This window comes from Zonotrichia leucophrys, chromosome 11 (assembly GCF_028769735.1).
Source record: "Zonotrichia leucophrys gambelii isolate GWCS_2022_RI chromosome 11, RI_Zleu_2.0, whole genome shotgun sequence".
NCBI classification, from domain to species: domain Eukaryota; kingdom Metazoa; phylum Chordata; class Aves; order Passeriformes; family Passerellidae; genus Zonotrichia; species Zonotrichia leucophrys.
In genome coordinates, this window is record NC_088181.1 from 7,283,678 (window position 1) to 7,303,538 (window position 19,861).

The window sequence follows — 19,861 nt, forward strand, 5'->3', positions numbered from 1 at the left end:
GACGGCGCCAGCGTGATCCCGACACCCCAGTGGCTTTCTCCTGTGTTGCCCTCTGCTCCGGACCAAACGCATTCCTCACACGGATGTTTACGACAAAGCAAGATGCTTGTTTTGGGTTTTTTTTTTCTTTTTTTTTTTTTAATACAAGAGCTGTGTATTTAAAAAATATACAATTTTTAATTTCTACAGCATAACCCTGCGGGATATTTTTTGTAATAAACAGTGCAGGACCCTACCTAAACTTATTCAATAAACCATCCAAGCTCCTGGGGTACCTTTGGAGCAAGATCAGCTTGTGGGGCCTCTGCCATTGCTGCTACGGTGGCACTGGGTCACCTCTTGTCCCCACCTGCTGGGACAAGGCATTTGAAAAGGATGAAGAGGTGGGAGAGGGATGCTGGTTCACATATAGGCATGCCTGAATGAATGCTTTTCTCCCCTCTTGAGGGTATTGGCTTTCAACAGGTCATGTGCCAGCACCCCTGGAACCAGGGTTTCTGCAACCAGGCCAGCGCCCTCATCAGTCTCCTGAGGCACAGTGCTTCTGGTATCCCCACATCCCTCCCCCAACCACTCATCCCAGTGTTCTGACAAACCCACTGAAGAAACAAAGGAATGAAAGATGGGCTGGGCTCAGGAGTCCTCCTCCTCCTCCTCCTCCTCTTCCTCAGTCAGCATCCAGCATGCCCACATCAGCATTGCCTTTGAAATCCTGAGAAACCAGACAGGAGGAGCCAGGGTGAGAAGAAACCCAGCTGTGGACATGCCACTGGGGCAGCTGGTGACAAGGGGTAGGGCAGAGGTTGGGGACTCACTATAGGTATGTGAGTCCCACTGCAGGAACAAGGGACAGCCACAAGTCCATGGCTGATATGGCACTGACCTGATAGATTGTACCTGCTGGCAGAGCTCGGGGCTCGGTGCCTCGTACTGGTACTGGGGTGGTCTCTCCATGAACTACAAAAGCAAAGGGGAGGGTGAGATGGGTCTGCTCCAGCCAGAGTACCCAGAGTGCTGCCCCATGCAGCCTGAGAGCTCAATAACCCCAGGACAACACCTAGGATTGAGGTGTCTTTCCCTCGTTTCTGATCTTTTACCCAGATAGCTCAGCAGATGCTCCAGCAACTGTTTGTTCCTACCCAATTGTTTAACTCAGGCTAAATCACATCTTCACCATCCCTGGAGGGATTTAAAGACCTGTGGATATGGCAGCTGGGGCTATGGTTCAGTGGTGGCTTGGCAGTGCTGAGGAATGGTTAGACTTCCATCTCAGGGGCTCTTTTCCAGCCTAAGTGATTACATGACTCCCTCATGATTCCCAGATCCTCCACCATCTACACTGACACCTGCATTCAATTTCCCATCCCCACCAGCCTGGTGAGGAAAGATCTTGGGGATGGACATCAGTGCTGTGGGCACAGAGAGCCCCCCCAGGCACCCCCCAGCCCTCAGGGGACCTCACCAGCTGCTTTGTATTTACCGTCTCCCGAGCACTGCACTGCTCTGGCCTGGAGCTGGGCCCAGCTCCTGCAGGGGATGCTTGCTCTTCCTCCGCCTCCATTTCCTCCTCCTCCTCCTCTTCCTCCTCAAGCTCCTTTCTATTTCGCAGCCCTGTCTCCCTTCTGCTCTTCTTTGCACCCTGTGGGCTCCCGAGCACCGATCCCTTGCGTGTGCCTCTCCCCCTGTGCTTCGAGGTGCCTGGGAGATGCTGCTGCTCACTGCAGGCCTGCTCATCTTCCTCCACCAGTTTCCTCTTGGCAACCACAGTCTCTCCTCCCTTTGTCCTGGTGTGAGCCAGTCCAGGCTTCAACGCCTCTGCAGAGGAAGCTGTGCCACTGGAGCAGGCCTGCTCCCTGTCAGGAATCCTGCCAGGCGGCGATTGCAAGCTGCTGCTGGGCAAGACTGGGAAAACTGGAGAAAGAGTGGGCAGGGTGGGCTGAGAGCCCCTGGATCTCTGCAGGCTTTGATCAGCACACAGAGCATCCCAGGCTGCCTCTGCAGCTGATGCTGCCTCACTGGTGCTGATCTCCACCAGACTGGGATGGCTGTAGCAGCGGAGCAGGGAGGGAGAGGAGGTCTGTGCTGGCTCTCCCCGGGGTGAGCCCTCAGCAGAGCTCTGGCTGCACACTTCCAACAGGTCAGCAGTGTTGCTGTCAGCAGCCACATCTTTCTGGGTCTTCAGGGGAGGGTCAGATTGAAAGGTCTTCTCTAGTAAGAGGAAAAGCACAGTCAATTTGAGCAGGGTGGTGGTGGGACCTGTCCTGGCACACAGGAAGAGTGGCAGGGCTGGAATGATGCAGATCCAGGCTATGGGAACACCACAGCACTGCTTTATGGCCAGGGGAAATCAAGCCAGCATCATTAAGAAGAGTGGAGCTGTCTCCTGCCAGGAAGGCAGCCTGGATGCCCTGGGACATGGGGACTCACCATCTGAAGAGCTTGGGGTCAAAGACAACGAGGGCATCCCATTCCAGGGGTTGTCCAGGGATCCCCCCAGGCTATCTGACAAGGTTGGTGATGCAGCATCTGCAATGAAGAAGCCAGAGGGTTGATTTTAGCACAGAAAGCAGCTGCCCATTCCCTGTGGGTCCCCTGTGCACAAGATCTCAGAGACAGCTCTTGAGGGGAGCCTGCAGCCCTTTCCAGCCCAAAATGTGGCATATTCCAGTGAGATCCTCTCCAAGATCTCACCGGGCAGGCGGTGGAGAGGCAGACACTGCCCAGAGAGCAGGCAGCTATGAAGAAGGCCTTCTCCTACACCCTGCACTGCCCAGGACAGTTCTTCCCTTCAGCTCCTCCTCCACATGGAGCTTCCACAGGTAATTCTGCAGCAAAGCTTGGTGACACCAAGCCAAATAAGGTGACACAAACCCAGGGTGGTGCTGAGCCAGAGCCAGCAAGAAGCCCACACCAGGGCAGGAAACTCACGCTCAGTGGTGGCATCAAAATGACTTCTTGTGTTCCCAGCACAACCAACCAAAGCTGCAGCTTCAAGAAGCTTGAGGACTGGGACCATCCCCTGCCTGCTCAACGTCTCCCAAAGACCTGGCCACACCAGTACCTCCTCCACTCAATCCGGGGAGATGGGCTGAGCCAACTGTAGAGGAAACTAAAGGCTGGATGGGATCTGGAGCGTTCATAGGATGCCATGAGGATGATCCAAGGGCTGGAGCACTGCTGCTATGGAGACAGGCTGAGAGAGTTGGGATTATTCAGCTTGGAGAACTGAAAGCTCTAAGGAGACCTTCAAGAACCTTCCAGTATCTAAAGAGGCTCCAAGAGGGCTGGAGAAAGACTTTAGACAAGGCCATGGAGTGGCAGACAAAGGGGAATGGCCTCACACTGACAGAGGGCAGTTAGATATTTTTAAGAAATTCTTCCCTGTGAGGGTGGGGAGGCCCTGGCACATGTTGCCTAGTGAAGATGTGCCTGCCCCAGCCCTGGAAGGTGTTCAAGGCTAAGTTGGACAGGGCTTGGAGCAACCTGGTCTAGTGCAATGTGTCTCTCCTCATGGAAGAGATTGGGGCTAGATATTCTTTAAGGTCCCTTCCAACACAAATCCTTCCAGGATCTGCAGATTCTGCTACTCACAGCTGATTTGAGATACAACACTTGGGTCTCCTGGCACTGTCCTGTCATCACTACTCTTTCCAGGAGCTGCTTGGCTTGTATCTGCAATGAAAGGGGCACTGTTGGTCATATCCCCAGCATGAGGCACACCCAGAGCAAGGGAACTCTTCTCCCCACCCCAGGGAGCCCCTAATTCCATATGCCTGGGTGCTGCACTGCCTACCTGTGTACCCTGCAGACACTGCCTCAGAAGAATCACAAACCACTGCCTCCTCCTCAGGAGGGATCACCAGGGCACTGACTGGGACCATGAAAACATCCTCACCCTGCTGAAATGAGACACATGACAAGGTTTTTGCTGGGCAGTCCCTCTCCAGATGCAGGAGTCCACCTGTGCCTGCCCACCCAACACCATCTCCCTCCCCAGCAAACCTCCAGCTCTGCCCACTGTCCTTTCCTTCCTTCTCCCACCCACCAGAGCACCCCTGTGCCAGCAGGACAGACTGACCTCCTTCTTGCGCTCTGCCTCCCACTGGGTGATGGGAACCTCGTCCTCCACTGTCACTGGCTTCTCCTTTGATTTCCATAAATCCAAGCATTCCTCAGCATTTTCCTTCAAAATCTCCAGCTGGTTTTGTCCTATGGCATCAATCAGCTGAGAGACAGAGGGGTCTAGAGCAAGAACACACAGACATCAGTGGAGGAGACAGCTGAACTCAGGCAAGCCTCACTTGCAAACACTTTTACCCTGCTGCATGACTTAGTGACTGTCATGACACTGAAACCTGTGGGAGCAGCCACAATTCTGCATTTCCTTTGCTTCTAAAAACTATCTTTCCTTTCTTCACAAATCCTGGACCAGGACCATTTAATGTCCCACTCTGCTTCAACTGTCAGCATTATCTCTTCCTGCTTTGGGCTTAGCAATATACACTTGTGAGATCTGACCAGGTCTGTGCTACCTCTGCCTAACATGGACCAAGCTGAGGAAACCCAAGGGCTCCCCCAGGCACTCAGAGCATTGCATGCCCCCCACAACCCTTTACCTGAGCTGGGAGCGTTCCTCACAGAAAGATTCCTCCTGTAATGACCAAGGAGAAGACAAAGCCAGGTTAGGGCTGGGACATACACAGCTCTTGGCCACAGGTCAAGCAGCCTGGATTGGAAGAAGCAGTTTGTGAAAGCAGTGGATCCCTCACTGGTGCTGCTCTGGTCACATGCTCAGTGTGCCAGGAATAGCCATCAGGAAGCCTCACCCCTGGAGATGGATGGATTGATTGAAGGCCCTGGGGATCTCCAGTATTGGATCTCCAAGGATGAAGGATGAGCTGTGCAGAGCTGACCCACACAGCTGTGCTGCCCACCACTGGCAGGAACAAGCTCCCCTCAGGTGTTTCCTCCTAGCTCAGAGGAAGAGGCTGGCAATGTGCCACCACAATTTCACTTTTCCCAGTCTATTCAACTCTGTCACATTCCAGGGCAAGGAGTCACACAGGTAAACCAGGAGCTGCCATAATCTGTGCCAGCCCTTGCCAGCCTGCTCTAACCCCAGTCTGAGGCTGCACACATCAGGGTACCTGGATACATCCCTCAGCCCCATACTCACAGCCAGAGCTCCTTTATCTTCTTCATCACAGAGGGATTCTGGTTCCTGCAGCAAGAAAGAAGCCAATTACTGATTCCCTCCAAGTCCCTATCTCCCTTCTCCCTTGCTTTGGAGACAATCCCTCCTTTAAAAGGGATTGCCACAAGCAGGACTCCCAAGGTCAGTGCTGCTGTGGGGAAGATGAAGAAGTCCCCCTGAGCACAGCCCCACCCAGCCATCCCATGGGCCATACCCATCAGATGATTCCATCCTCTGCCTCTGCATGGGCAGCACAATGAACTGCTGGGCCGTGAGGTAAAACTCGCAGTCCTCCTGTGGGGAGAAGGCACCTCTGAGTCCCACCACTGCCCCTGCCCTCCCTGGGGGCAGCCAGCACTCCCACACCCACCCCAGCTCTGCCACCAACCCTCCAGTCTAAGAGAAGGTCCCCTCAAAAAGGACAGCCCCCCTTCAAACAGGAGTTTGTGTCTTCCTGTGTCAGCTGATGGCTCCACAAGAGCCAGCCCAGGGAGTCTGTGGGGACACCTCTGAACCACTGCAAGGGGACAGTGGGCTGCTCTGCCACCAGCCCATGCAGGCCCTTCTGCAGCTGTCCAACAGGCAGAGGTGACAGCCAGGTGACCCAGGGAAAGATGCACCCCGTTGAGGAAAGATGTACCCCAGCGAGGGCTCATCCCTGCCAGGTCAGCTGCCACAGGCCCCACAGGAGCTGCAGATGGAAATGAAAGGCCACCCATCACCTGCCTTCAGCTCCTGGGAGCAGGCAAGAGTGCAGGGAGCACAGCAAGGTAAAGGAGCAGGCTGCTTCCACTCCTCAGAGCACTTACCAGCCTGGCCTCGTCCTGAAAACACACCGTGTACTTCTGCAGGACGATAATTCTGCAATTAAGGCTGGAAAGCCTGAGCTGCAGGTGGGCACTGGAAAGGGAGCAGAGCAGGAGTGCCTTGAAGAACAGAGCTGGACCCTCCCCTGACACACAGTGGGGCTCCTGCAAGAGCTCTGCCAGCCACACTGGGGCGTTCTGGAACATGTCTCAGCATGAGCAGCAGGCACCAAGGGCTCCTTAGTAATTCCTGCCTAAGAGCAGCTTCTTCCTGCTGCTTATCCTTGGCTCTCTGCTGCCAGCACCCCAAGAGTTTAAGGGTGTCCAAATGGGGAAATGGAGGAAAGCACTGAAGGAGCAACCCAGGCTACCATGGTTAATGATCTGGCTCCTTCCACAAAACCCAAGGGCTTTACAGTCCTTTCTAATGGCATCACAGCTTCCACCATGGATCCCTGCCCATCCCAACCAGCAGACACTGGAGCAAGAGCATTCCAGCTTTCGTCTCTGAGCAGCTCTTTCACACCAGCTTCCCACCCTGAGGTTGCTTTAGCTTAAACACAACCTGAGACAAGAGCAGGCAGGAGCCCCAGGTGCTCCCAGCAGCTGTGCAGAACTGCTGTCCCAGCCACGCCAAGCCACGGTGGAACCCACTTTTCCTCTGCCTGCAGAGCCTCGGCTGTAATGACCACACGGATGTAGCAGGATCCGTCAGAGACCTGCACCACAGCGTCCTGGAGCAGCCCAGGCTGGCCAGCTGCACTCGAGTCACTCAAGACCTGTCAGGAGATTGGAGAAAGGGAATAAAAAAAGAACTCTTATTCGTAAACCTGGAACAGGTTTCACAGGAAGGCAGTCATGACACCAAGCTTTTCCTCGTCAAAAAAAATTAAAATAAGAGATGTTAAGGAGGAAGAGTTGCACATCCATAGACATCAAATTGGGAACCACTGTGCACTTCCCAGAATTCAGATTTCAAAGGCTGTTGGAGCACTTTAGGACAGTCGCTCTGGGTACCTACCCGCACCACCTGCCCAGCCAGGGAATTCTCACGCTCATCCACTTGATCATAATTCACCAAGAGGTCAGCAATCCATGGCTCCAGGACATAGAGTTTGGGAGAAGCCACAGTCTTGTCGACACACGCAAGACTACACGAGAAGAGACAAGACACCGAGCCATAAGCAGTGCCCCATCACCCTCGGAAGGGTTTTGCACTCCAAGCACAGCCGCAAACCCAGGAGACAGCTCAAATCCACCCAAGTGCACCCACTTCTCTGCAAGCACCCATCCTAAGGGCTTTGTGATGAGGAAGCCACGCTGCTGGGGGCACACAGGTCCTGCTGCATCCTGCTGGGACAGTGGAGGGGGACACTCACAGCTCTGGAGTGTGCCTGGCCTTCTGCAAGTCTCCCACATAGGAGGGGCATTTATTTCTTCCATATTGTTCATTATCACCAATAACTATTCGCCTGGAATCAAGTCTTAACTATAACTGAACTGTGAAAGGGAGAAGAACTGGGGACAGGCAGGGGCTAGGAAAAGGTAAAGGTTGGGGGCAGGCAGTGGCTGAGGGCAGCTGGGGATGAGGGCAGGTGGGGATGAGGACAGACAAGGGCTGAGGGCAGGCAGGGGCTGAGGGCAGGCGGGTCTGGGCCACACGAGGTTGGGCCAGAGCAGGCAGGGGGGGCTCGGAGCAGGCAGGGCAGGCAGGGCTGACCCCCCTCCCGGGCCCCCTCACCGCTCCCCCGCCGCCAGTCCCGGGCTCGCCCCGCCTGGCGGAGCAGCCGCTGCCGCCATGGCCGCGCGGCCCGGAACGGGAAGCGGCGCCCGGCAGCGCCACCTCCGGGGCGGGGCGGGGCGGGGCGGGCTCCCGGCCCTCCCCATCTCACCCCAATCCTAATCCTCATCTTTATATCCGGCCCTATCCCTGTGCCCAGCCCCAGCGCTTTTCCTGGGCACGCGCGTCCCCTTCTAGAAGAGAAGGGTCTGGGGAGATGTCAGAGCCGGTTCCAGTTCATAAAGGGGTTGCAGGAGATCTGGAGAGGGACTTTGGACCCTGAAGTCATAGCATAAGGGGGAATGGCTTCAAACTGAAAAAAAAAAAGGCAAGTTTAGGTTAGATATGAGGAGGAAATTCTTGCCTGCTAACGGGGTGAGGCCCTGGCACAGGTTGCCCAGAGAAGCTGAGGCTGCCCCATCCCTGGAAGTGTCCAAGGCCAGGTTGGATGGGGCTCTGGGCCTAAGGGAAGGTGACCCTGCCCATGGCGGGGTGTTGGAACAACAGGTTTGTTCCAAACCTGTTCAGAACAGTTTGCCATTCAGTGATTCACACGTGATGCTAAACCATCCCTGCAACTCTACCTTGGTTTTATGTTCTTTCCTTTAGTTTTGGCTCCAGCTCCCAGTAATCCCAGGGTTTCCCCAGATGGTTGCCAGTGGGAAGAAGCATCCTGCCACAACAGCCTTGCCCATCCTTTATCTCATCTTAAGGCATTAAAGCCACTTCATCAAGTCTGTCAAGCAACCTGGGAAATGTTCTGGCTGAAGGGATGGGAAATTCCTGCCCTCACCCAGTTCAGCTGTGACTTGGGGCAGTCAGTGCCTTCCATCCCTGTGTCAGAGGCTGTGGTTCCATCAGTGGGCTGACACTGGGGGCACTGAAATGGCACAGCAAGATGGATATAATTGTCACCCTGTATTTGGTTTGCATGGCCAGGTTTTGGTGGGCTGGGCCTTCGGGGAAGCTGCCAGGAGCCTCCTCCATGTCCAGCAGAGCCAGGCGCAGACGTGTTGCTGGCCAAGGCCAAACCCTTCAGCCACAGTGGTAACACTTCTGTGATAACATATTTAAGAGGAAAACAAAAAAGTTATTGTGGAGATGTAATTGCAGCCAGAGAAGAGTGGAGTGAGAATATGTGAGGGGAGTAGCTCTGCAGGCACCAAGGTCAGTGCAGAGGGAGGGGGAGGAGGTGCTCCAGGCACTGGAGCTGAAATTCTCTTGCAGCCCATGGTGCAGCCATGCCTGTGCCTGAAGGACTGCACCCCAAGGAAGGGTGATCCATGTGGCAGCAGTTTGTGGAGAACTCTTGCCCAGGAGATGGACTCACGTTGGAGAAGTTCATGTAGAACTGTCTGCCATGGGAGGGACCCCATGCTGGAGCTGGGGAAGGACTCCAACTCTTCTCCCTGAGTCACAGCAGGGAAAACATGTGATGAACTGACCACAGTCCCCATTCCCTGCCTCCCTGCACTGCTGAGCAGGGGGAGGTAGAGCTGGGGAAAGGGGAGTGGTGGAGGGAGGTATTTTTAAGATTTATCTTACTTCTCATTATCCTGCTCTGATTTTGTTAGTAACAAATTCAGTTAATATGCCCAGTTTGAGATTGTTTTGCCTGTGATGGTATTTGGAGAGTGATCTCTCCTGGACCTTATCTCAACTCATGAACCTTTGTTACATTTTTCCTTTCCCCTGTCCAGTTGCAGAGGGAAGTGATAGAGAGGCTTTGGTGAATGTGAGGCATCCAGCCAGGGTCAACTCACCACACACACAGAAGAGGAGGCAGCAGGGTTTGCTCTTACTGAAAAAAGCTGATTTATTTGGAAAAGTTGCATTTGGATGGAGGATCAGATCTCCTCAACATGGGAACTCGTCATTGTCCAGTTGCAAAGAAATTTGGAGCAGCATTTCCAGCTGGAGCAGGAGAGGTTCCACAAGCTTATGCACCCTAGTTCTGCCCAATCACATGCCATAGAAGTGGTTATTAATTACTTTAAACTACCTACACAACATCTCTGAACTATCTTAATTGTGTGTATTCCACTGTTGCAAATGGTCTGTGCAGTTTGAGTGATGCTGCAGCAGGAACCAGCTGGGGAGGCAATGGGATCACAGAATCAGAGGATCATTTAGACAGGAAAAGACCCCTAAGACCACCAAGTACAATCCATCCATCATCCATCAGATGCCCAGACCCTCCCTGCAGGGTGGGGACGCATGGAAACATGCAGGTAATAGTTCTCCATTGATTTTAAGTACAACAGGAACTTCTGGAGGATGATTCTATAATTCAGTGATCCTCAGGCCTGTCCAAAGCTCCTGAACCCACCAGTCAGGTGCTTCCCTGGGAGTTCAGTCCATCAATTGGTTCAGTACTGCAGGAAAGAGCTGGGCAGTACCTGGACCACCCTGGGGCTGGATGTTCCCCTGCAGTGCAAGTGCCTGAGCACAGCCCTGGCTCCCACCTGCACCAAAGTCACACTCAGGGGCAAACCTGAATTTTGTCACAGCATCACAGAGCCATAGTTTGGGCTGGAAAGGATATTAAAGACCATCTAGTTCCAACCTGAACAAGTATATAGACCAGGTTGCTCAGAAGCCCATGCAGCCTGTCCATGAACACTTCCAGGGATGGGGCAGGGATTATTCTTCTATCACACTTAAATATTATAGATGCTGTTAGAGCAGACACTGAGGAAAGGGGTCACTCTGATCAGCCCTGGAGGGTTTTTACCAGTGGTCCTGGAGGGTTTCTAGGTTTCTCAGCCTGTTCTTGTGGCTAAGGAACACTTGTCTGTCCTGGCTGCTTCATCCTCAAGTCCTCAAGGGGCATTCACCTGTCCTGACTGCTCCATCCCCAGCCCTGGCCTTGGCATTGCATGAACTTAGGCCAACAAACTGCAGTGTGCAGAGTCAGCAAGTCCAGCCTTGCCTGCCTGACCTTGGGCAAGGGGAGGGACAGGCCTGGCATCCCAGGAGGGAGGGAGGTGGTGGGAGAGGGTGTCACACTGCAAGGACAGGGAAAGTGCTGGCCTGAAAACCAAAAAGCTCAGGTTTGGTAGCATAAAGCAACACTCCTGACACCTAGCCCAGGGCATTCCCTGCCTGGGCAGGACACTTGGCTCCCTTTGCATCATTCCGCAGCCAGCAGGAAAAGTGGATCATGGGTATGGACCAGAGCCAAAAGATTGAGGTGCAGGCAGAGAATTTCTGAGAGCCACGAGCTGATGCAAGTCCTCATGGGAACATGTGAGATAACCAAGTAGCAAAAGGCACTGGCAGAGTCCAGGCAGGAGCAGTGCAGCCACAGCCAGGGCAGCATGGCAGGGCTCCACGTCTGCTCCCTTCTGGTGACCGGGGCCAACCGAGGCATCGGCCTGGGGCTCATCCAGCATTTCCTGAGGATGCCAAACCCACCTCAGTGGATCTTTGCGACCTGTCGGGACCCCAAGGGACAGCGAGCACAGGTGAGGCTGGGCAGGGGGAGATTGGAACAGGGATGGTGCTTGCAAGGGGCTGGAGCTGCAGTCAAGCACCTGCAGCACAGGGCAGCTGGCTTGGGACACCACAGGACCAATTGCATGGGATACGTGGAGGGGGGAATGGCACCAGGCATGTAAAGAAGGCACAGAGCCCCATTGATGTGGCAGCTGGAGCAGGTGTTGGACACAAAGTGATGCAGGACAGAGATGAAGTGGCATGGGCTTTAGCTGGGAACAGCTGAGCCTCTGCACAGCCCCTCCAGCCTCTCCATGCCTACACGGTGCTCTCTCTTTCAGGAGTTGCAGAATTTGGCCTCCAAGCACCCCAACATCATCATCATCCCGCTCGGTAGGTGCCCCGAGTGCGGATCCTTTGCCCCAGTTCCTCTGGCGAGTGCCCAGGCTGGGCACACCCTGGGAGCCCCGTGCTGGGAGGGAGCTGTGCCACGGGCTGGTGCCTGCAGGGCCATGGGGCACTGCCACCTCTGGGGGAACAGAGGGGACTCCAGCATGGGGACACAGGCTCTGACCTCCCTGTGTTGGCTCTGCAGAAGTCTCTGACCCCGCCAGCATCAAGGCAGCTGCAGCCAAGGTTGGGGAGCACCTGGGGGGCTCTGGGCTCAACCTCCTTATCAACAATGCTGGAATTGTGAAGCTGAACACGCTTGATACCGAGACATCAGAGGACATGAGGGAGATTTACACCACTAACACAATTGGACCCCTGCTGATGGGTCAGGTGAGACCCTCACTCACATTGGGCTGTCCTGGAGAAGCATGAATGGCCAGTGGGAGGGGCTCCTGTCACTGCTCTGGTGCCCTGATGGGCTCTCAGTTAATGAGAAGCTCAGGCAGCCATGGGCTGGAGCTCAGGAGCTGGAGCCTGGCAGGGAAGAGGAGGGAGGATGCCCCCCCCAGTGCTGGTGTCCATGTTACCCAGTGTGGAAGGAGCTTCTCCCCTGCCCTGTGCTGTGTCCATGTGTGCTCCTGTCCCCTCTGTCTCCTCACAGGCATTTCTGCCCTTGCTGAAGAAGGCTGCCCAGGGCAGCCCAGGCTCAGGGCTGAACTGCAGCAAGGCTGCCATCGTCAACATATCCAGCATTGGTGGCTCCATCGCTTCTGCCTTTGGTTGGGAGTTGATGCAAGTCACCTCGTACCGCTGCAGCAAGGTACTGTCACAGCTTTGCTTTCCCTGCCCAGCTGCGGGTCCCCTTGCAGCCCCCCTTCCCCTACCACCACCATCCCTGCATTGTCTCCCCTCAGGCTGCTCTGAACATGCTGAGCAAGTGCCAGTCCCTGGCGTACAAGGAGCACGGCATCCTCTGCGTCGCTCTCCACCCCGGCTGGGTGCAAACCGACATGGGCAGCGCTGCCGGACACGCGGTAGGAATTCCCCCGGGGCGGGTCCATTACAGCTCCTGGGCTGATTTTGCATGGTTGGGAGTTGCTGTCCTGAGCCCCTTCCCGTGGCTTCCCTGCCTGCCCAATCCCTGCTGGGGCAGCTCCCCCATCCTGGTGCTGGGTGCTGGGTGTCCCCATTCCCTCAGTTCTCATCTCAGTCCCTCCCCCTGGGGTTTTCAGCTTTCCCTTTGCCCTGGAGCAGCTCTTTCCCCTGGCTCCAGCTGCTCCAGGGCCCTCAGCCAGGCCTTGGCCATGGGCTGCATCTCCCCCTGTGCCCCACAGCCCCCAGTGACAGTGGATGACAGCGTGCAAGGGATGCTGAAGGTCCTCTCCTCCCTCTCTGAGAAGGACACCGGCACCTTCCTGGACTGGGAAGGGAATGTCATCCCCTGGTGAGACACCACTGCAGGATCCTGGCAGCCAGAGGTCCCTCTGGCACTGCTCCCACCTTCCTCACATCCTCAATAAACTCCTGCTGAGACCCCCAGCTCTGTTGTGCAGTGCCAGCTCATGGGATGGCCCTTTCCAGATATCCCACTCCTGCCCTGGGGATTGGTGGTGCCCAGAGCTGCCCCAGCCCAGGGCTGTCACTGGCACTCCCATGAGTTCCAGCCAGCAGCTCCCATGGCACCGTGAGTGCCCTCTGGAGACCTCCTCTCCAGGAGGCACTGGAGGAGCTGGAGCTGGGCCCCTCTCCGGAGAGGAGAGAGATCTTCTGAGCCCCTGCAGGACTGGCTTTCCCCTGCCCAGGCTGAGCTGCCTGAGGGGCTGGGGGGCACAGGGAGCAGCTGCCCTCTGCCCTCAGCTGGAGGATGCCTGGTCTCAGGTGGGACAGAGGGACACACAGAGCTCGGGAAGAGCACAAGGATCCTGTCATGTGCTCAGACAGGGGTTTGAGACTGGGTGTGGAGACAGAGCAGAGAGACATCAGCTGTCAGAGTTTACAGAGTGAGGGATACAGAGGGAGCACAGGTAACACATACTGTGGGAAAGGAGGGAGAGGCTGTTTCCCAGGCTGATTCCCTCTCCCCAGCAGTGTGGGGAGGGCTGAGGGTGAGCAGGGGTGACCATGCAGAGGGGTGAACCAAGCAGGGGTGATCAAGCAGAGGCTGCAGTATGGGCAAGAGGCGCTGTCCATCTGTCCATCACCAGGGCAGGCTGTTCCCTTCCCAGTCGAGGAAGGCTCCAGAGGTGTCCTGTGAGAGGCTGGCCAGCACAGTCAGGATGCCCCTCACGCTGTGCTCCACTGTCAGTGGTGCCTGCAGAAAAGGACAATGAGCTGTAACAAAGAGCAGCTCTTGGGGAGGGTGCTTGCCTGGGAGCAGCATCCATGGTGCTCACAGGCATATTTTTCCTTACTGTCATACCTCTCCAGGCTGGCTTGGGAAGACAGGGCTGGCTATCCCACATACTCAGTGTGTTGCAGCTTGCTGCCTTCTCCCTGCCTACTCTGCTCCAAAAGATGGTCCTGGCAGCCACAGCATCACATAAAATCCCCCAAGTGCCCCTGCCCTCCCCAGAACATGGGGATTCAGTGGGGGTCCTGCTGACCCTCCCCTGCACAGCCCAGTACCTCCTGTGTGCCCATGTCAGTCTTCACCCAGCCAGGATGGATGGCCACGCACAAGATCCCCTTGTCCTGGAGTTCTGCAGCCAAGCACCTTGTCACCATGTTCTGGGCAGCCTGGAAGAGGCACAGCCCTGCCAGCACAACCCAGGGAATGTGTGGGCAGGAGAGGAGACATTTCATAGCCACAAAATATCTGTGGAGGTGGGGAATGGGACTTGGTCCTGGGACAAAGCATCAGCATGACCTGCTGGAAAGGCTCAGTCCTGGCTGCTGCTGTCCCAGTCTCTGTGCTTCCACCTGGGACAACCAGGCAGGGGGTGGTGGCTGGGGCAGGGGGTGACCCAGGGGCTCCCTCCCCTCCATGGGCACCGTGCCTGGGACAGCATCTCCAGCACGTCCCTGGCAGCTCACCTTGCTGGCCCGGTACGGGTACATGGGGGCCTGTGGCACGTGGAGGCACAGCCCGATGGAGCCCAGCTTGGAGGAGATGTTGATGACAGCAGCCCTGCTGCAGCTCAGACCCTCCTTTCCCTCTCCCTTCGCTGCCTGCTCCAGGAGCGGCAGAAATTCCTGATGCAAAGACACCAATGCTCCATTAACATGTAACAGAACCCCAATTTGAGGACCATCCTGGAGGGCTCTGTCACAGACTGCAGACAAGCAGCTGGACAGACACTCCTGGCAGAAGTGCAGGAGATGGGGAAGATGCCCCAAGGAGGGGCCAGGCTCCAGCCTTTCCTGTCCCCAGGAAAGGAGTGAGCTGGCCCAGTGAGCCTGGAACAGGCAGCCACTCCAGGTGGGGAAGACCTAAGCATGGGGGATGCTGGGCTGGGCTAAGCCACTGAGCTCCTCTGGGTAGGCAGGGGAGATCCATGGAGGTGCCCTTATTCCCATCTGGAACATCTTCCCAAACAGAAGAAATGCAAAAGGTCCAGACATACCTTGACAACCTGGAGTGTCCCAACCACGTTGGTGGCAAACACGTCGAGCATCTCCTGCGAGTCCAGGGAGCACAGTGTGGCATGGGAGCTGATGCCTGCATTGTTGATGAGCAGGTTCAAGCCCTGGTCCTTCAGATGATTCCCCACAGCCTGCATGGCCCTTTGGATGCTGGGCAAATTCACTGTGTCTGCCAGGGAAAAAGCAAAGTGAAGAATAGCTCTGATGGGTCACACAGCACCCACTGGAAATTGTGCTGTGGCTGGAAGCAGCACTTATCCAGAAGGGATGCAGCAGGTTTAGCAGATTATGCACATTGGAATGAGCAGCAGTTTGTCCTTACCTCTTGGTTTTGCAGCCTCAGCTGAATTAAACCTTAGTTCAAATCATTTTGGGTCATGTGGGGGCTACTGGTGGGAAAAATTTGTCTGTATTTGCTTTCTGTATCTAAGGAATTTATGATTGTACAAGGGATGCTTGGTCCTTGCACACTGACACTCCCAAGTTTATTTTCACAGATGAGCTGAGTACAAGTAATAAAATATTTGGGATGTAACCTGCAGTATTTGGTTGCAGGCTCTGAATCTGAACTTCCCTATCCCTACTGAGCAAGTTGTGGAGATATCCCCTCTCAAGTAACAAGGCACAACTGAAATTGGGTTAACAAGGATAAGCATCCCCAGTGCCTTCCTCTTTGCTTAAGTATTAGTATAGCTTTTGAAATTCTGCCATGCTTTAATTGCAGGATTTTTCTGACTTAGGCAATAAAAGTGGTGTTTTTTTTTAAGTTTGCGTCCTTAAGCTTGCATTAGCTGTCAGGGTTGTTTGTTAGGATTTACATCCTGTCCTGGATACTCACCAACTGAAGTGGCCATCATCTGTTTATTTAAAAGGTCATCTAAATACCTTCAGGATGTGAAACAGGCTAATTAGGCCAACATTAAACTTTATATATTGCTTTTTAATACCTTAGGTATACCACAGAGCCCTTAAAACCATGAATATTCACGTGTATGGGCAGGTTGGAGTGTGCCCTTGTTCCCATGCACATTTCTGTGCCTGTTTTTTGCAGATGCCAATGTGATGAGCCTGCTGGGAGTGGGGGACTGCAGATTCCTTATTTTTTTGCAACACTTTGGCCCCTGAGCTGTGTTTCTGTTCTCATTCTTGGAAAAGAGTGACTTAGCAAAGGTTTCCAAGGCTGAAGATTTCTTTCTTGGAATATTTGTACACTGATGGGCAGCAAAGAGATCCTTTTCCCTGGCATTTTTAACTAGCCTGATGTTTTTATGGTGGTAAGCAAGTATGTGAGCAGCATGGGACTTGTTCCTACCTTGTGTTGTGCAGCCCAGACCTCTGTAGAGGTGTCCTAAAAACATTTGAGGGGAACACCATGGGAAAATCTGCTGTGGGGCTGCTGGGAGGGGAAGGAGTCTTGGGATTCAAGAGGATACTGCATGTCTAGTTGCAGAACAAATCACAGAGTGCTTTAGAGTTATTTCTTTGGAGAACAATGGGATGAAGTTCAAGGTTCTGCCACTCCAGTACATGTGAGGGATTTTTTGGTCACCTGGTGAATGATTAACTGCTTTGTTTGGGTTAGCTGAGTCATTGCTCCAAGGCATGTGGGACCAACACATTTTTAGTCCTTAATCCCCAAATTTGATGAAATAACCAATGCTTGTCTCCCTGGAAGAAATGAGGGTGGGAAAGAAAGAGAGAGAATGAAAAGAAGTGACAGATCTTACACATTTTTGAGTTATTTTTTAGCTTTTCTTCCTGAAGAGTCTATGCCTGTTACTGGTTTGAAGACAACTCTTCCTTTTTATGGATCAAGAGAGCTTGAAGCAACTTCTCTTTTTAAAAAGTATCTTGTTGCTGTTGATATTTAAGAGCTTTTAAGCTTATTTTGGGACTTTATTGACAGGTTAGGACTTGGGATGTGTGTTTTTAGAAAAGATCATTCATGTTGTGGCCAGTTCCTTGAGATGTCCCTTTATGTTGGCCATGCTCTTCCCATCAGGTACTGCCAGTAGGGGCTCACAGCTCATTTATTTTTTATTACAGAGAAGGTATTTTATTTTAATAACCTACTTAATAGCAAAAGAGAGATTTGCTGCCTCTTTGTAGTAAAGCCTGAATTCAATAATGTCTATTTTCTAAGTATTTAAAAAGTTGAACTTGAACTGAAGTTATTTGAACTTTTCAGGTGCTTTTAAACAAATAAACAGGTAGGTAGATAGGTAGGTACTGATATGGAATAGCCTTGATTCAGTTTTCTTATTATTGGTTTCAATGAAATACAAATATTTAGAAGCTATGGCTGCTTCCCACCTCACTTTTTACACCAATGGCAATCCTAGTGCAGGCACTTTGCCAAAATGTTTCTTTTGGATTTAGATGTTCTTTTAATTCTTCATTAATAAAAGCAGCCCCCACTCTCTCAGACACAGGGGTACACAGGAAATCTCTGCTTCTCAAGACTGGTGCTCCTTATCTCCCCACTCTTCACCCAAACACTGTCCTCCCCAGTGAGACCCTGTCTCTGTCCAGCACCCTGGAAGCTTCCTTCCTGTGAATACCCCAATCCAACTTTACCAATTCCAAATGAGAGAGAACAGCCTGTCTGTTCTCCCTGTGTTGCCGAGGTCCATTTGCAGCTTGTGCTTCTCCCAAATGCTGCTGAAAAAGGTCACTGAATTTGGCCCACATCCATAGAAGGAGGGAATGGCCAAGAGGACATCTCCCCAGTCCAGGCTGTGGACATCCTGTGCCTCTGGCTCAGAGCATCAGCCTGGGGTACCAGGCTGGGCAGAGTTCCCATGTGTCATTTTTAGCTTTTTTTCCTCCCTTTTTTACCTGAAAGAAATGCCAACCATGACCTCCACCAAGCAGATCCCAAACCAACCCTCCTCCTCAGGAACCATCCAGGTGGTTATTGTGCCCTATCTTGTTCACTTTGTGAACCCATGTGTCCCAGCCCAAAACCTGGGCACTGTATTTAGCATCCTTGGGAAGAGACGTCATGCCTTTCCAGTGACACTTGCTCAGCTGAGATGCCTGGACCCACCTCTGCCTTCTCTGAAGCCAGTTTGACTGCTCCAGCCAGGGCACAGCTTAATTTGCAGGGAGAAGCTTGCCCAAGTGTGCATGGATGCCTCCCCATGGATCCCTCCCCACCTGGCAGGGCTAGAGCTTCCTGCAAAAGCTGCCCCTGCTCCCACCTCCAAAATCACCGGAGAGCAATGTTGGGTGCAAGGAGAAAGGTTGCTCCATACCTAGCTGGACCAGTTTGATGCTGGAATGCTGGGCAGCTAAGTCTTGCAGGGCCTGGAAATAAAGTGATGGGGCAAGGGACAAGGTTAGAAGCCACTGGCTGCATGGTCAGGTGTCCCACCCCTGCTCCCAGATCACTGAGCCAGGGTGGCTTTGCTTTCTGTGGGGAAAGAACACAGGGCCATCCCCAGTGGATGGGGTAGGGCAGCAACCCCACAGCCAGCCCAGATGCTGCTGGGCTTAGGAACTGCCCCCCCTCCTGAGTAATCCCAGCACAGAAAAGGGGTAAACCAGCCATGGACACAGCAGGATTGAGTGCTGAATACATGTCTGCCTCTCCAGCCTCATCCCACCCTGCCACATTGGGCACTGCCTTTTCCAGGGAGCTGGGGGGGTTATGAGACCCCCAGAGCACTTCTGCCCCCACTCCTGGGCTACCCAGGCAGGGCAGCAAGCCAACAGGGCTGTGGGGAGCATGGATCCCCTCTGCCCACCTGGCTTAGCACCATCCCCTTCCCTGTGCCCGCACTGACCTTCCCTCTGGGGCCCTCAGGGTCGCGGCAGGTGGCGAAGATGTGCTGGGGGGGCCGGGGGCTGGCGGCCAGCTGCCGCACGAGCTCCAGCCCGATGCCCCGGCTGGACCCTGTCACCAGGACGCTCCGAGCCAGTGCAGCCATGTCCCCAGCCTCTGCGCCGGGCGGTGACACATGGCAGGGGTGCCGCCTGCTTGGCGTGAAGAGGAGCCTGGCACAGCCCAGGGTGTGGCTCTGGGCACCCATGGGGACTGGGACAGTGCCAGCGCCTGGCCCCTCGCCTGCCCCAAATACTAGGGTCTCAAGAGGACCAAGGGCTCCCTGATATTTGACAGGGCTGCATGTCACCTGCATTGTCACTATGCTCCTCTAAAGCCCCAGCTTCCATAGTCTCCGTAACAGCAGAAGGGTCCACCTCTTCCACAGACTTGGAAGAGCACTGCGAGGAAAAGGAGAACAGGTTCAAATCTGGCTGTGGCCAGCAATCTCCTAGTTTGTGGGGTGAGTTGAATTCTGAGACACTAATCCAAAGCCCAGCCTGGGAAGCACAGGGAATGCAGTTTATGTGCTGCAAATTCCACTCCTTCCAACACTTCTGCCCCAGAGCATCCAGGAGCCAGCAGAGAAGGACCCCCCACTCCCTGCAGCCTTGACCACTGACTGCTGGGGCTTCAAGCTCACATCCATCACCTTCCTCCTTGCTGAGGACAATGCTGGATGCTTATAAGCTGAAGAAATGCCTGTAAAAGCAAGGCTGCTGCAACCCAGGCCAGCCTAAGGGCATGGATTTTTAGAATGCAGAAATGTTAGAAGAAGCATAGAGCTGCCATGTAAAAAGCCTCAGCTAAAACAGAAGAACTGGGGCAACATGAATATGGGG

The 19,861-nt window shown here is 54.1% G+C and overlaps 3 protein-coding genes across 7 annotated transcripts; 1 reads left to right on the forward strand and 2 right to left on the reverse strand.

Moving 5' to 3' along the window:
* Positions 1-278: 278 nt before the first annotated feature.
* LOC135452638 (uncharacterized) lies at positions 279-7,823 on the reverse strand. Of its 5 annotated transcripts, none has more exons than XM_064722947.1 (15): positions 7,742-7,823; positions 7,022-7,151; positions 6,655-6,779; positions 6,004-6,094; positions 5,409-5,488; positions 5,177-5,221; positions 4,617-4,651; positions 4,079-4,242; positions 3,794-3,899; positions 3,592-3,672; positions 3,062-3,193; positions 2,428-2,526; positions 1,481-2,208; positions 884-957; positions 279-712 (listed from the first exon to the last, which is right to left on the reverse strand). In XM_064722947.1, the coding sequence occupies exons 1-15, from the start codon at positions 7,798-7,800 to the stop codon at positions 634-636; spliced, it is 2,028 nt and encodes a 675-aa protein (XP_064579017.1). In that variant the 5' UTR covers positions 7,801-7,823; the 3' UTR covers positions 279-633. The 5 variants fall into 5 exon arrangements, with proteins under 5 accessions (XP_064579017.1, XP_064579016.1, XP_064579015.1 ...); XM_064722946.1 differs by lacking the exon at positions 7,742-7,823 and adding an exon at positions 7,274-7,726 and having other exon boundaries at positions 3,794-3,896; XM_064722945.1 differs by lacking the exon at positions 7,742-7,823 and adding an exon at positions 7,274-7,726.
* A 2,938-nt stretch (positions 7,824-10,761) lies between these two features.
* Positions 10,762-13,150, forward strand: LOC135452627 (C-signal-like). The gene is made up of 6 exons (XM_064722929.1): positions 10,762-11,247; positions 11,560-11,611; positions 11,814-12,001; positions 12,273-12,431; positions 12,526-12,645; positions 12,946-13,150. Exons 1-6 carry the CDS (start codon positions 11,101-11,103, stop codon positions 13,057-13,059), a joined length of 780 nt encoding a protein of 259 aa, XP_064578999.1. The 5' UTR covers positions 10,762-11,100; the 3' UTR covers positions 13,060-13,150.
* Positions 13,151-13,761: 611 nt separating this feature from the next.
* LOC135452629 (C-signal-like) lies at positions 13,762-19,140 on the reverse strand. Its single transcript, XM_064722931.1, has 6 exons — positions 18,982-19,140; positions 18,451-18,502; positions 15,175-15,362; positions 14,645-14,803; positions 14,237-14,347; positions 13,762-13,922 (listed from the first exon to the last, which is right to left on the reverse strand). Exons 1-6 carry the CDS (start codon positions 19,123-19,125, stop codon positions 13,809-13,811), a joined length of 768 nt encoding a protein of 255 aa, XP_064579001.1. The 5' UTR covers positions 19,126-19,140; the 3' UTR covers positions 13,762-13,808.
* Positions 19,141-19,861: the final 721 nt, after the last annotated feature.